The 17,592-nt window shown below is 42.5% G+C and overlaps 1 protein-coding gene across 5 annotated transcripts in view; it reads right to left on the bottom strand.

Moving 5' to 3' along the window:
* The window catches only part of LOC306924832 (growth factor receptor-bound protein 10-like), a 111,225-nt gene that overhangs the window by 45,106 nt on the left and 48,527 nt on the right, over positions 1 to 17,592 (bottom strand). For all 5 annotated transcript variants that reach the window (XM_079503492.1, XM_079503493.1, XM_079503490.1 and 2 more), the window contains exons 4-5: positions 7,163 to 7,457; positions 3,488 to 3,632 (exon numbers count right to left, since the gene is read on the bottom strand). In XM_079503492.1, coding sequence (XP_079359618.1) covers positions 3,488 to 3,632; positions 7,163 to 7,457 — 440 coding nt within the window. The remainder of the gene's footprint in view (positions 1 to 3,487; positions 3,633 to 7,162; positions 7,458 to 17,592) is intronic.

The following is a 17,592-nucleotide window of genomic DNA, read 5'->3' on the forward strand; positions in this document are numbered from 1 at the left end:
ACTACTTGGAGATATAGACATGGACTGGCAAATTAATCTATTCTTTGGCATTTTTGCTCTTAAACTCTTAAACTCTGCATAGTTTACTGGGGTCCCCCAGGGGCTCTATTCTAGGTCCACTCCATTTTTGCCCTATGCACCATATATTAAAATAGCCAATTTACAAGCTCATAATGCATCGCATCACATCACATTGCGACAGCATTGTGAGATTGATTTGCTACAGTAGGTTTGCCTATGTTTGCCAAATGTCCACCTATTATGGTTGAAGTGGACCAGAATGTGGATGGTGGTGTAGTTTTAACTGCTTCTATGCACAATGCTTCCGGTTTCATAAGCTTTTTTGTTTTGTTATGCAATCGAAGTGAGACAGCTCTGTTTACACATATATTTATTCCCTTTTAATTGCACATACCGGTACATGTCTTAATAGTTTAGATTTGTTATTGATTGGCTTGTTTCACATGTGCTTTGGCAATGTAAACATGTTTTCTCATGCCAACAACGCCCATGAATGTAATTGAATTAGTTGTACGGATTAAATGAGCTCTCCAGTCCAGGCTGGACTGCGTTCACGGTGCACTAGACAGCTGGACACCCCGCCAGCGCCAGAGACACATGTGCATGATGAGACGGCTCAGCAGGAGGCTTTTCAGTGGAAAGGTGCTGAATTGAATTTCCACTGAAGAACAACCACAATGAGACATACTTTCCATTGCCATTACAAAGGACAGACACTGCCAATGCTGTAAATAGTTTACACAACTCACAGAGACAAACATAGAGACCCGCACGCACGCACGCACGCACACACACACACACACACACACACACACACACACACACACACACACACACACACACACACACACACACACACACACACACACACACACACACACACACACACACACACACACACACACACACACACACACACACACACACACACACACACACACACACACACACACACACACACACACACACACGGTTGCATGCAAAGACACACATGCCCACATGTGTCTATAACCCACACATGTAGAAGCTCACACGCACAAAAATAACATGCACGCATGTGCGCACGCACGCACGCACGCACGCACGCACGCACGCACACACACACACAGGAATTCACTTTTCCACAGCTCTTTCTCAACAATGCTTCTTCATTGCAACAGTTTGGTGGTCCATGCAAAAGCAAACCAGTAAAAACTTTCCACTCTCTTCTATATCTAGCAACCATTTACCTTTATGACCACATTTAACATTGTGAGCCTTCTAAACAGATGTAAGGTGATGTTTGAAGCCAACAGAACATGAAAATACATTCATGCTTGCCAGTTCTAGTCCTGCTTTACACAAAATAAAACATACTTATTTGAGCTTTATTAAATAAAATGTAAAAAAAACTTAAAAACAAACAGTTGCAGGGAAACGTGTCTCGTTCAGTGAGTGAGCTGTTGTTTCCTAGGGTTGATGCTATTTTATATTGTGATTTAATGAAATATCACAAAAGCAATGTGGGAACATTTCAAAATTTGGCTGAATGTACTTCAGCTAGTAGACCACCTCTCTTTCTCTCTACGTCTCTTTCTATCTCCATGTCCTATTCTACTTTACGCTTAATGGACCCTCTGGGGTTTTCAAAAGCCCACATCATTCCCATTCCTCCAAGCAGATCACTCTAATAAAGTGGTTTCTCAACATTTACCAGACACTCCTGGTTTACCGAAACAGAGCCCAACTGGTGTCACAGCCAGTAATTAAGGGCTAAAAGCATTCCCACTCATAGGGACCATAGTCTTTAACCTATTTACCGTACACACCAAAATTGACCATCTAGTGCCTAATTTATGCCACAGCTAGTAATTCAAGCCTACAACATTCCCACTTACAAAGAAACAACATTCCCAATTATAAGGGCCTTACTCTCGAATAACATTCAAACATTTACGGGATACCCCAAGATTACTGATCTACTGCCTGATTTATGTTGTAGACAGTAATTCAAGCCCACAACATTCCCACTCCCCAAGAGGCCTTACTCTCCTGAAACATTTACCGGATATCTCAAGTCTCCGGATTTAGCATCTAATTTATGGCCCTGAACCAAGGTTCGAGCAGGCAGCCAGCGCTCCTCATTTTAAATTCGCCCTATTATCTTGGCTAGTGACCAGACTTAAGCTGCAGTCTATGGTCTTGTACCATAACAGTCAAGCTAGGATTATAGGCAGGGCGAGTATTTATGAGAAATAAACCACCCCCGTATTACAGTAAACTTGTATGTTACTGTAACCAGTGCTGGCTTGCCACATGTGAAGATCATTAGCAGTGACAGAGTGACATGCAGGAAACCACATGCATGCGGACATCCGTGTGCGCGCACACACACACACACACACACACACACACACACACACACACACACACACACACACACACACACACACACACACACACACACACACACACACACACACACACACACACACACACACACACACACACACACACACACACACACACACACACACACACACACACACACACACACACACACACACACACACACACACACGCGAAATAACCGTTATGACTAACTTTCTGAAAATCCATAAAAAAGTCAGACGCCAGATGAGCCTGATGTGGCCTCGTCGTCAAGCTACATACTGTACATACATACTGTACGTACTGTACCAAAAGACAACAAACCCAGACTGCTACTGCAGGGATTCCTGCAGACCTTTTTTGCCTGGGGGGGCCTAGGCTAATATCTTTAGCCCCTAGCCAAACATGTCTAGTGAAATTGAAAGGACACGTTAAGCCAACCACCACGGCATCCACAGGACGCATACATCTTTATCCTGCTACTTTATGAACAGATTCAGTACTTATGATGCAGGACATTCCCACACAACATCAACGTGAATGCGCTTGGGGGTCTCCTTTTCTCCAGAGAGTATCTGCTGCCTCGCTCTTTATGCATGCCAAGAGCCACGCGAGCCATTACATTGAAAACCTAGTTACATCACTGCAAATATGCAAATGTGACGTGAAATGTGACATCAAAATTAATTCAATGTATTAATTAATTAATCAAAAGTTTTCGGCTCACGCTTTGCGCACACGCCTGAGACTCCCCCCCCCCCCCTGGCCTCCCCCTAGGCAAAGCTTTTTCCTGCAGGAAACACTGGCCAGGAAACAGAAAGAGCATCGAAGATGAAAATAGTGTCCAAAAAGTGTGTTTGAAGAAAATGCTAAATGTGAGAGGCGGAATTGGGCATGGCCTGTATGGCTCCACTATGAGGCCGATAAATTGGCCTACTGGGAGTGTGCATGCAAAGTGTGACGGTCCATTGTCCGAGAAACAGCGGAAACACACAAAGACAGTGTAAACAGGTGCAAAAACATAGACGAAGACAATAACTCTGAAACCAGTCTAGCATGAACTTGGTCCCCATGAACTTTGCAGTCTGTCACTTACATATTTGCCGTTGGTGGAGTCTCCAGTGGGTAGAGACCCAGGGCTGAGGACAGGGGAGCTGGCTGGACTACAGAGCTCTGGGAAGGGGTTGGGAATGGCTGGAAGAGACGATGTCCTCAGCTGCTGCTCCTCTTCCTGCAACCTCCTGGACCAGGACCAAGAAGAAGGAAGGGAGGGGGTGAATTACACAACCATGATGGTTAGCACGTTCAAGTTTAGCACAGGGAATGGTCAGCTTGTAGACTGGTGTTTATCCATCTCATTTTCATCATAGAAATTGTCTCTGTAGTTTGTCACAGGAATGTAGCCTACTCAAACTGACAACAATGCCATCTGTCTTTGTCCTGTCTTCAAACAAACCCCCTGATTATACAAAGTACTAAGTCATACAGTGTCTGTTAGCCATGTGACCATGTACACTGTAAAATCGTAACTCTGAGAGTGTACATATTTAATTGGTTACATTTGTGAGTTACAAATGGATGAATTAACATCGAGGATTTTACTCTACATAAAAGCATGACATGGGATGACTGGAAAAGCTGGGTAATAAAGTTATCAAACTTAGTTCTGAGATATTATGAGAATAACAACAATAAAATCCACAAAACATAAAAGCATGCCTCTGGTTATGCTAAGGGATACTCTGCTGTCTAATGTTCTTTGCTCTTCCCCCCAGATTTCTCTCTCATCTCTGTCCAAAAACTGGTCATGCCTACTTCCTCTTTGAGAGGGACTGGTTATATAAATATAAGAGCAACTTTAAAGCAGCACTGATTTTAATGAATCAAATGTGATTTTAACCAATCTGTATGGTAGAGTATGTTAATAAAATGTACATCTGCAATGGCTGGACCCTGAAGAAGGCAGACTTGATGCGAACACATTGATACTCGGAAGTTACTAATAATAGTGTTTTGAGAAGTTATCAAAAAAAGAACACTCATGTGAAATGGTTATTTAACCCATTTTGGGCAAGAACCCCTTTGTGTTTTAACTAAGCATTATGTTATACTTTAACTATTGAAAAATAGCAGATCTACAAGCGCATAGCGCGCCACCGAGTGGCACGCTATGAACTTGTAGGTCTGCTATTTTTGAAAAATCGTAAGAATGCGGCACAAATCTTTGAATATATATTCTTTCAGAGCGAACGTTTGTTTTATTTCGACGTCAGGCCTAAATGGGTTAAAAAATATATATACCAATGAAAGATTATATATATATATATATATATATATATATATATATATATATATATATATATATATATATATATATATATATATATAGTTTAATTGAAAAAGTTACACTGTATGACTTTAAGGATGCAGTCTGGATAGCTTTAAAAAAAGAAGCTGAGTGGGTGCAGGCACAGTAGAACTCTTTGACATGTGCAGAAAGCTGTGCGGGAGAGCCAGTTGGTATTAATAAACTATAGTTGTACAGTATCCAGGCTCATGTCTGTTTCTTTCTGATCTTTCCATAATGAATTCTAGCAGCGAGTGGACGTCACACACCCCAGCAGCCTATACACGTCATTTTCTGCTAAATTCATTTGTTCATCAATATTAAATGACCACCTCACTTTCAAGCAGCTCATATAAGCTCATATAGGCTCATATAAGCTCATCATGATCAGTGAGAGTGACAGTGGAGTTTAAAGGTATTTTCATGCGAGGAACATTTGCCGCATTTGTGCCCGTCTCAAACACTTGCCCGACAACAGCTGAACTGTGGTTACGCTTTTTTTTTTTCCATGAAGCGCGCTTCGTGAAACGTTTGTCAATGTCTGAATGTGTACTCACATGAAAACGGCAGTGCAACCCCGAGTTTTGATGCGATGCGCTAAAAACTTGTCTATTCACATCATCAGGGGCGTAGTGCGACCTCAGGGAACACAGGCATTGTGTGGTTCCCCGTGTGAAAAGACAAGGGTGTAATGATAGTAACTGCATCGAAAAATCGATTATAATTTCAAGAATTGAAGTATATTAAAAATGTAAACATCAACATTGACTTTGTATCGTATCGTATCATTTTGCTATGCAAATAATCGGTATCAAATCGTTTTGCTATGCAAATAATCGATTGTATCAATACTAAGTACGGTACTTGTGCGTTGTATTTAGCAAAAGAAAAAAGAAAAAGAGGGGTTTATTTAATTACTTTTCCATTCAATATCACTACACTTAGTCTATCGAATGTGTGTATTCTCTGTGTTCATCTCAAGGTGCAGGTTTGTCTATGTGTTCAAATATAATGTCTATGTATTTGCCAGAGAATCACTGTTTACTTATTTATATCCATATTCATACATTTTCCCTTAAAAACCCTGCACCATCCACATGTTTCACGCAGATTTAATTTCTTTGCTAAATAGTTACTGTATCGAATTCAATTCATTCAATCGTATCGTATCGCCATAATGAACCAATATCGTCCATGTATGGTATCGTCAACCATGCATCATGACACGCATCGTATCCCTGTTAAAATGTACCGTTACACCCCTAGAAAAGACCATTACCAGTCCAACAGAAACTTCTGTGAGAACTATTGGGTTGGTCAGTTTGTGAAATTCTAGATATAGCTATCTGGCTCCATCTTTTTCTCTGGCTTTTGCACCCCCCACCCCCCTCTCTCTCCCTCTGTAACGTTGTCTCTGCAGTGTAGAACCCAGTGGGTTCAAAAGGGAACAGGCCTTTTGATGTCATCCCATTTGAGCTACAGAGCAGGGTTATCCAGAGGTCAGCACTGAATAATAACTTCAGTGCCTGACTCTGTATGTCTGTATGATTGTGCGCATGTGTGTGGGAGACTGGGTGTGTGTGTGTGTGTGTGTGTGTGTGTGTGTGTGTGTGTGTGTGTGTGTGGTAAGTGAGAGAGAGAGATCATACAAATGGGACACATTTGGTTCCATTTGTACAATCCCAGAGTTACATTAACACTGAGGATTTTAACTGTGCGTGTACCCAACCATTCCCCCTGTGGTTCTGCCAAATACTCTTCAGAGAGAAGAAATGTGTGTCTGTGCCTGTGTGTGTGTGCGTGCGTGCGTGCGTGCGTGCGTGTATGAAAGCCCATGCTTTCATGCATTTAACAGCAGCCTCGAGGGGATTATTGGTTAGTAGTCTTAAACAAAGAGAGACATTTGCACTCTGCACTGAAATAAAAGAGAATTTTAACTTCCTCCCTTTCCTGCTGGACGAAAAGAGTGACAATATGATAACAGGTCATTGGAAGGCTACGCATAATGAGCACGGGTGAAACGTTGAACTCAATTACCCAGAGTGCAGAGGGAGGATGGTGAAAAAGATTCCTTTAGAGATGGGGAACGAAAGCATAGGAGCGTGTGTGTGTGTGTGTGTGTGTCAATATAGTATCCATGTCATGTTTGCATGCAAAGGTGCAACTTTTCTTTATCGTTACATCATGTGTACACAAGAGTAAAAATCTTTGTCCTTGTTCTTCGGACATTGTAGCAAAAAATATATATAATAATGAATATAGCTGCAAGCAGCGATAAGACGGGACCAAGCAATGAGAAAAATCACACCCGTGTGAACAGAGCGGTGCAGGCTGCTCAACAACACCACTGGCTGGCTGCAGTTGTAAAGTTATAAAGCTCAGTGTGAATGGCCCTTTTAGGCTATTATTGGATATAATAGCTACCTGACAGCGAGGATGTGCATGGGCTGTGAGCGCCTGACGCTGTGTCGAGGGGTGGCGTCCGAGGGCGAGGAGGAGGTGGTGTCTTGGGCGGGGGACTGCTGACCCAGCCGCGGCTGCTGCTGGCTGTGATGATGGTAGTGGTGATGGTGATAGTGCGAGGGGGAGGAGGAGGAGCTCTGTCCGTTGTGCAGGAGTGGCACCGATTCCGGCTGTTGTTTACCGCTGCAGTTCGAGTACAGGCTCTCGAATGAAGAGTTCATGTCATTCACCAAGGCCTCCAGATCCACGTCGTCCTCTGGAAGAGAAAGAGAGCCGTCTGTTATAGTTAGAATTATTTAAAAGTTAATTTGCTGGGACAACTAAGGGTTAAAGGGATATTTCACTTAAAAAAAAAGATTTGGATCATTTTATCATGTACTCAGGCTTGTGTGAACACCCGAGCAAGTTTTTAGGTTGCTTGATTCACTATTTTGTTATATTTTTTTTATTAGTCACGCCTCCTTTATACAAACGCATTGTTAACTCCAAACTCCATTTATCCACCATAGATTCATCAAAACACCCGTCCTTGGTTCTGGTGACTCATACTGACCTCCTAATACGTGAGTGACCGTGTGTGTGTGTGTGTGTTTGTGTGTTGGGGGGGGGGGGGGGTGGTTGAAAAATAAATACAATAAAAAACATTTAATAAGAGAAATGAAAAAAGAAATCGAAGAAAAGTGTCCACCTCACATATTAGGAGAGCAGTATGAGTCACCAGAACCAAGAACGGGTGTTTTTGATTAGTTTAACACTTCTTTTTTATTTTTAACACATTTATTGACAATTTATTGACATTCACGCCAGCTTTTTTCCCTGTTCAGCTCTTATTTTGAATAGCCAAAAATCTAGACCGGATGTTGTGAACTTATGTTGGGTTGTGTGACGATGCTGTATCGTTCCATGTTTGCCGCGGGCGCTGCTTTAACATGATGCAGAAGGATTGCATCGTCTGCTCTGGGCCCTGGAATAAACCTTGTTTTGACCAAAAATGCCATCTGGGACAAGAAATAGGAGATACAGGCGATTGAAAGAAACGGATAGAATGGGTGATTATGGCCACAATGATTTTAATGTCGCGATCCTGTGTAAGTAGCATATGACTTGATCGATCGAAAGCGATATAAAAGCGCAATTGCCATGGATCTACGGCAATGGCGTTGAGGGCTTTATTAAATAATGAGCTTTAATTGACGTAGATCTCGGCCAATGGCGGTATAAGTGTTAACATGGTTAAAATGGAGTTCAAGTTACAATGGGTTTGTATATGAAGGTGCGTGTCTGATAAAATTAATATCAAATACGGTATCTAAATAGTAAATACTGAACGAGAAACTTAAAAACTGTCTGGGGTGTTCACAAAAGCCTGAGTAGACAATAAAATTACCCAAACAAATTTTGAAAGTAAAATATCCCTTTAATGAATACGTTTTTTTTAACACCAAGTTAAAAGACAAGTAGAGGAGCAGAGCACAAATTATCAACCAGAGCAAACCAGAAAAGAAAAACAGAACTAAATGGAACAGAACTTAAATTCCTAAGAGAGGACAATGAATCTATTGCCCTACTGTTAAATAGACTTAGAGAGAGAAAGATAGACCGAGAGCAGAGTTGGAGAGAGAGAGAGAGAGAGAGAGAGAGAGAGAGAATCTAAATATAGTTGGGACTTTCCTGTCTCTATTTCAGTTTCTTTTTTCATTTGGCTGGGATCTGAACCCTTGAACTCTCTAGGCTGGCGGTACACCACCTTAAGGCGCACGCACACGCACGCACACACAAACGCACACACGCACGCACACACACACACACACACACACACACACACACACACACACACACACACACACATCGGTAACCAGTTCTGCAGGAGTGCTGAATCAGCAGGGCTGTCTTGACTACGTACATTGTCCTGCGGTTGCAGCTAAATCTCCAGGGATAACAGGGACAAGTATGAACCTGCCCGAAACACTCTTCAACTTTTAGCACTGGAGTTCACAGCAGAGGCACTGCACTGTCAGGGTCCATTCTAAATTCACCACATGGATCCAATATTATGCTTTGAAAAGGCTACATCCATGGGGTGGGGGGGGGGTCTATCATCAAAGCACTTTGGACTCACTTCATGAGCAGGCTGTATCAAAGCTGGAAGCAAACTCAAAAGGAAAATACTTGCAACTACACAATGCAACTTTAATAATGCATCATATCTTAATTTATAAATCTGGAAATCTTTGAGCAAAACTTACTGTCTCACAAGCTGTATTGTTGAGTGAATCCCTCATTCAATTCGTTAGAAAAAGAGAAGATGTGTTCAGTACCACCACATACCTGTATGGTCCCCAATCCCCATTCAATTACACTACAGCCTACTGTAGTGTCCATGAATCCCACTAGGGGGAGACAAGCTCTGTATAGTAGAACACTGACACATCAATAGCTGTTATGATGATGTTATGATACTACAGTATCAGAAAGACATCGGGTATCAATGCATCAAATATTATTTATATTATATACAAGTAATCTTTTTACCAAAATTCCAATGTTCAAATGCCAACAACACATTTAAATCGTTAATCGCAATAATATTGTATGGCAATATCCACACTCCACTCTGTATAAATGGCAATGGCAGTGTTTCGCTATGCAACGCTCGAACTAAAACTAACCTGTGCCCTTCCAGGAACCTTTCCTGAAAACGTGTCGATGTGCTGCATCACATGTGCCTGTGAATCGCAGGTGGTTAATCTGGCAGTATTAATAGACCCAGGTAAGCTGGAGCAGCCACTTATAGATCCTGCATGGAGAGCTAAAGAGCTGCAAACCACCAGGACACAAAGTGCATGCAAGGCCAGACATCGTCGCCATCGATTGGAAACCATGTATGTCCGTAACGTGTGGTGTGCTCCAATGGACCCAATATAGTATTTAGTCATAAGCTCTTGTTATTAGTATCTATCAAAGAAAGACACAATTAACCACTTTCGCTTAAAAACAAATCTCCAAGCTCACAATGTGCCACGTTGTGAGGAATAGATTGGCTATTCTTCCTACTTTTGTGTAGATATACGAATAAGCATACAAAGTTTAAATATGGAGATACAAGGTTTCTGCCCAACAACATTTTGAGCCTCCAAGGCTACTATGAGCCGCATGCACGGGCTAGACCAGGACTAGCTACAGTCAAACCTGGAGTGTTCATTTGACGGTACCCCCTCATCCTCGCAACACCGATAAGCATATTTGCAACCTAACATTTAGATGCCATTGGAACTATTTGTATTAAAACTTTTCAATCAAAGTCACAACACATTAACAACATTTATTTAAGATGCTATCTTAGAATAGATGTAGACCTATTTGACAGTGCAGAAACATAATTGCCTTCCTTGATGCATCAATTAGCGTCAACGACCATCAGCTGGTCACAGTCACAGACACTCAGCCTCTGCAGCACTCTAACTGAAAGTGACTGCATGGAGTCAGTTTCATTTCTATCCAAAAGCCCATCTTTAATTATTTCGCAGACCCGACTTTGGGAACCACTGCTGTATAGTACTTGATTACCCCACCCCTATGAATGCCTAGTCTGGTGAAACCACTCCCCCTGCTGGACAACATTTGCATTCTTCCAGCAGGGAGAGTCTGGGAACTCTCAGGCAGAGATGATGTACTCCGGTCCAATTCTGTCCGGAGCTGTATGCGGCTGTATGAGGCCGCTAGAGGCGGGATCAACGCGAGACTTATGCCATATTGAAGCGCTGCCGCAGCGCAAATGTAAACACAACCTAACAAGACTACAACTCAAAGGTTAATGAATGCCTACACCCACATAAACATACAGCTGTGAGAGAGAAAGAGTGTGTGTGTGTGTGTGTGTGTGTGTGTGTGTGTACGAGAGAGAGAGAGAGAGAGAGAGCGCGAGCATGGGGGTGAACTCTATATTTACAAAATAAAGTACCACACCCCAGAGTGGTCATTTCTACTGGAAAGACTCTTATAGAACAACAGGGGTTCAATGTATGCTAAAGAATTATATGGGACATTTGGACACATAGACCAGGGCCGGGGGGACAAACCAGAGACCCTCTTATTACCCAGACGACCATTCAGCCATTCAGTTATGGCCACCCCCATTTGACGTATTAAGTGATCACAGTACGTCAAAGTTGGTTCCAGGGGGTTCCAAATGGACTCTTACGGGTCTGTAACTCTGAGTTATGGAGGTCCTTGAAATGAAAAGGTTTGAGAACCACTGCGGTACGATGGTGAAGATAACGGTCGGGTCATCTCAGACCTAGAAGGGCCTCCAGCGGACTGACTGAGCTGTTTGCATACAAAGCAACACACGCTCACATTCAGACGTGCGTCAAAATCATTCATCATATTGCACAGGAATAAGCATGTCACAATCATGGCAAACAAACATATCATGTCACGCGGATGCGTGTGTACAGAAAGGCATACACTCTTCTCTGTGCAGAACACACACACACACACACACACACACACACACACACACACACACACACACACACACACACACACACACACACACACACACACACACACACACACACACACACACACACACACACACACACACACACACACACACACACACACACACACACACACACACACACACACACACACGATTTGGACCCATTTGAACCTGTGAGCAGACCATAGTTGTTTGTCTTTGACACAGTGTTTAGAAAATAGAAATGACACTAGCTAGTTGGCCTTGGCAGGCATATGAGGGGACATAAACACCTTTATTTATGCCCGCCAAACACACAGCGGTCACAGCACGCCAGGCCCAACAATATTACAACCATTAAAGATCCTCTTAAAATATCAGGGCCAGCTCATGCAGTGGGGAGCAGGGTCATAAAGGCCTACAGACGAACTGTGTATCACATAGTCACAATCTGCAGTGTTTATTTAACTCTGAGAGGATACAAATATAATTTCGGATTCGGTTAAATTTGTCTGTGCACTCTGAGTTTAAGTGGATGAAAAAAACATTGAGGATTTTACTGTGTGGGTTGTCCTCTGGGAGCCATGTTGCTGCCCCTTAAAACTAAGTTGTAGTATCCTTCACTCTAATCACTGATAGATCAGCAATTACCAACCTGTGGCCAGGGCTCACTGGTGGGCCATGCGTATATTGCAGGTGGCTGATGATATTCTATAAACCTTGAAAAATGTGTTTTCATTGTGATACTGATAAAGAGGAACTGAGGAATCCTTAACAGAAAAGTATACCGATCGTTAAACAAAAAATGCTTTTAAAACGCAGCCTTATTGCTTGCCAATGACAAGATTTCTCGTCATATTCTTCCAAGGTTCATATTGCCAATGTAATGATGACAAGATTTTGGATAACACTAAAAGATTTATAACAATCAATGTTTCTCTGCTTTCTGGTGGTTTGGGGCAAAAACAAGCCACATTCAACTGTCCATAACTATGGAATGGATTATCGCAACGGCACAATATCTTTCCCTGACTCTACAAGACTCTACTGCGTCTTTCAAATCGATTGGCGGGTGGATCGGTGTGAAGAATAATATTCTATGATTTTTGAGCGGTGCCTAGCCACTACAATATGCAGCTGTGTGTGTGTGTGTGTGTGTGTGTGTGTGTGTGTGTGTGTGTGTGTGTGTGTATGTCCATTTCAGCACGGACAGTTGAAGTAGCACTCTATGACCTGGGATGGCACTGTTGGGCGGCTAGCGCTGTGTGACCTGGGGTTTGCAATAACAGCATAGCTGCACCGCTCAGTTCACACAGGTGTGGTTTTTAAAGGTTAGTGAAAACGCTCTGAATCGCTGGCATAGGCAACTATAGACAATGTTTGAACTCTGAAGTAAGCGAAGCGGGCCACAAATCGCAAAAAAGGTTGGGAACCACTACTGTAGACGGTTATAGGCAGTAAACTACAGTACAGTAGTGCATACAAGAATGTGTATATTGCTCGCCACGACCGTATTGTTGACCTAGTGTCTGATGCAGTTAACACAATACTGTCCAGCCATCTAGGGGGAGGTGTTGCGCTGGTGCCAGAGAAATGCGCCCTCTGACCAACCAGGAAGTGTAGCCCTCCACAGCTGTAATGTGTTGTTGTTGTCCGAGCACAGACATGGTAATAATAATAACAATATAAGGCGCCTTTCAGGGCACTCAAGTTCGCCATACAACAGGTTAAAACAGTTTATACAAACAGTTAAAAGCAAAACATAACTAAGGTACAGCTTGCAGCAGAAGACAACAGAGGTCAGCCATATGTCTGCCTAAACAGGTGGGTTTTGAGGTGAGTTTGGAAAATGGTGATAGAGTCTATGTTTCTAAAAAACAGGGGGGAGGGAGTTCCAGAGGTGAGGGGCAGAGCGGCTGAAGGCTCTTGACCCCCTTGGTGGACACTTTCAGAGTGATGGAGGAGGAAGACCTCAGATTAAATTAATACCCGATAATCATCACTAACACTTTATTTAGAACACAGTCAACACACCCAAATCAAATCATAGTACAACGTATGTGTTCAATCAATTATTCAATCAAAGCAAACAGCATAAACAATATTAGTTTGCCTCTTCTACAAAAATAAAAGTTACAAGTTAGTTGCATGCAGTCTGTCACGTTTAAATTAATTAATTGCATTACTAAAATCTGAAAAACAAAAAGTAATCTATAAATTGGGTGCTTTTTCTGTAAAATGTTCTTCCACTGTTCAAATAGTGAAAGCCTGTCTGTATATTGTGTAATGTATTGTATACTTTTGATTGTATACTTTTATTAATCTGTGCTCCATACCATGTGATCATGGTCGTGAGTTAAATAAATGAAATGAAAAAAATAAATGAAATGAAATGTCATTGGTCGATTTGCGACCAATAACAAAATCTTTGAATGCAGATTGCAGCCCCTAGATGTGTCACAGAGACTACTTTTTTTGGGAGCATTTTACCCATACCAAAAATAAAAAGGTCATTAAAATGTTGACATATTATTGCTGATATATGATATATTATTGCACCTATTCTGACAAGCTTATGGCATATAGTTGTTTGTTGGTGGTTCATTTTGCAAAGCGTCCTTGGGTTCATGAAAGGCGCTATATAAATTCAAGCCATTATTATTATTATTATTATTAAAATATAATATATAGTGGTGGTGTATAGTTAAAAAGTAATAAAATGACTGAGGCAGAGATGTTTCTCGTGCAGGTAGAGAAACATTTGCAGCAGATATAATTAGCAGCAGATACATCCAGTACATCACAGACTTGTGCGTGGGTAGAAATGGCAATAAACTTTTCAGTCAGTTTGCACTGTTCAGACACAGGCAGACAGACAGATACAGAGATCTCCATGTGGGACACAGACAGACAGTTAAAACGGGTGCTATGACAAGTTCACAATGGGTATTATTAGGTTCCCGGGTTGCATCATTCTCAAGTAGGCCGGTGGCCGACGGGCACGTACAGGTCTAGTTTGCTTAAATTAGCTTGGGGTCAAAAGAACATGCCCCCGTCATTGTATTAAGGGTCTCACTCTCAGTCAATCTGTAGTAATCAAACTATGGCAATCAGAATCAGAAGTCTTATTTATTGCCATGACATGTACACATGTTAGGAATTTAGTTTGGTGGGACAGCAGAGTGCAGTTACAACACTAGGACAGGTGCAAAAACAACAGTGGAATGAATAATGAATAAATATAATGCAGAGAGTTCAAGGGTCAGTTCAGAGCACAATGATCTGCATAATATCTGTTTACGAACCTTCTGATAATTAGCAAGTGAGACTTGACCAAAACTAAACTCTGTTATGTTGCGTTCACACGGTCAGACGCAACGATGCAGTCTACCATTCATTGTCAATGGAAGCCAGCGACATGAAGCTACAAAGAAAATCCTATCTTATCTGCAATGTCAGATTGTTGTTGGTTACCACGGTAACCAAAGCAGATATGTCGACGCAGCCTCACACAGGGCGGCTTTGCGTCGAGTTGTTAAAATCAGTCTGAATGCACAGATCGGATCTGGTCACTTGCAAACGGTAGTGTGAATGACCGTGCCAAAAGATTGGATTTGAGAAGGGAAAAAAAACGGATTTGACTTGATGTGACACATGTGTGTCTATATGTCGCTCTCCCTCTACAAATGCATGTGAGAAATAACTTATGGTGGGAGCTTCGTTTCCAGCCACATCACTCAGATCACGGCTGGTCAACCTCTCCAGAGACATGTTGTATGTGAGATTACCGCACCGCATTGGTACCATTGATGGGATTTGTTGCCTAGCAGCTGTGTTCCTGGCTGAGGAGCCGCCCTGCACAGGCACAGCCACGCCAGTCGCACCCATGGCTCCAGTAAAGGCCTGAGTTGTGCAGCTGCGTGCCAGAACATAGTTGATCTACAAAGTACAAAATAGATCGGCTATTGTCGGTGGGCGGACGCTGGCCTGCAAATAAGTACAACTCAGGCAGAATGGTCTGATTGATGCTCAAATGTCATGAATGGCTGCATGCACATAGAATCAGCTGGAAGCAGTCTCTCTTTTTGATTCTCACAACAATAATAATAATTGTGTCCCCTTAAGTTGTTGTTTGTGTATTTGCCAGATATATTTGCATATACTGTACATGAAATTGATCCTCTGCATTTACCCGTCCTAACTATTAAAGGTGATTTATACATAGCTGTGCGCCAGTGTCGCACACGCAACCTATATAAATCAGGCATTAGGAGCATCGGGTGGCTATTTTAACTGCTCCAGGGAACCAGTTAGGCCCTAACGGATTCCCTGGAGCATGGGCAGCACACTGGACAACGTGAGTTGTATTGTCTTGGTTGAGAGACTGTGTTGAGACTGAGACTGTCGCTGTGCTGGTGTATGTGGGAGGGGGGGGGGGGCTGCAGGGAGGAATGTCACTGATCTGAGAGACAGAGCTGCATTCTGCACTCCCATCTCCCGCAGCTCTATACATCTCTGTACAGCTGTGTTTAACCGGATTGTGATGATTGTGTTAAAGATGGAGTGCCGTGTTTTTTCCCACCCTAAAACATGATCATCAGGTATTATTACAGTATTATATAAGGAGGAAGACTGTTTTCAAAAAAGTGTACAGTATGTTAAAATGTTGTTTTTATGTAGACACGGCAACCAGTTCGTATGCCTGGTTTGCCTGGTGGGTGCCAGTGGGTGGTGATCCACCTGAACTGAAGCCGCACCCACAGCTGTTGTTGTATGATAAAGGGGGAGGAGTTAGGGGAGATGATGATATTGTGATGTCACTATATCACTCTGTTTTTTTTCATTGGCACGTTTGACTGTCAAGCTTTCAGCCTCCAGGAAGAAACCCTAAATACAAAGGGAAGACATCATTGCACATAACCACACCAATGGGTCTAATGAAGTATACAAAAATCATGGCACTCCATCTTTAAATAACACCATAAAACCGTCATTACCATTTTCATGTCGCGCACGCCCTAGAGAGCGTTCGTGCACCACAAGGGGTGCACACCAACCACAGTTTGGGAATGCCTGAGTTAGGGTTTAAGGGTCTCTGTCAGCGACATTGGCCTGGTGGTGTGACTTCCTTGGCCTACTGGCTGCGTGCAGCACAAGTCTAGCACTGATCGTTCCAGCGAGATTAGCTATAGACACAGACACACACAGGCCTTCTACCTGGCAGATAACCACCAGTGTATGATTGACTACTGAGGATTTCTTATTTTCCCATTATGCCATTAAGCTAGTTTTGTGTGAAGTTAGAATAAGGTTTTCAGAAGGTTTTTCTTTATCAAGGTATCGTGGTTTGATTGTTACACCTCACCTACACAATGATACATACAATTCTATTAAAGCCCACTAAATATTTGCTAGAAATCCCTTGATAAGCCCTTCGATAACTCATTTCAGAAATATGAAATCAGGCGAAGCTGCCGTTCCAACAAAGCTCCACTGTTCTCTAATGGGTTTATGACTACTCTGGGCTTATCGCAAACACAGCCAGTAGCTGGTGCCTCTATTAAACACAGCTAGTAGCTGGTGCCTCTATTAAACACAGCCAGTAGCTGGTGCCTCTATTAAATACAGCCAGTAGCTGGTGCCTCTATTAAATACAGCCAGTAGCTGGTGCCTCTATTAAACACAGCCAGTAGCTGGTGAACACAGCCAGTAGCTGGTGAACACAGCCAGTAGCTGGTGAACACAGCCAGTAGCTGGTGAACACAGCCAGTAGCTGGTGCCTCTATTAAAACACAACAAACACAGCCAGTAGCTGGTGCCTCTATTAAAACACAACAAACACAGCCAGTAGCTGGTGCCTCTATTAAAACACAACAAACACAGCCAGTAGCTGGTGCCTCTATTAAAC

The sequence above is a fragment of the Electrona antarctica genome, assembly GCF_951216825.1.
Source record: "Electrona antarctica genome assembly, chromosome: 6".
NCBI lineage: Eukaryota > Metazoa > Chordata > Actinopteri > Myctophiformes > Myctophidae > Electrona > Electrona antarctica.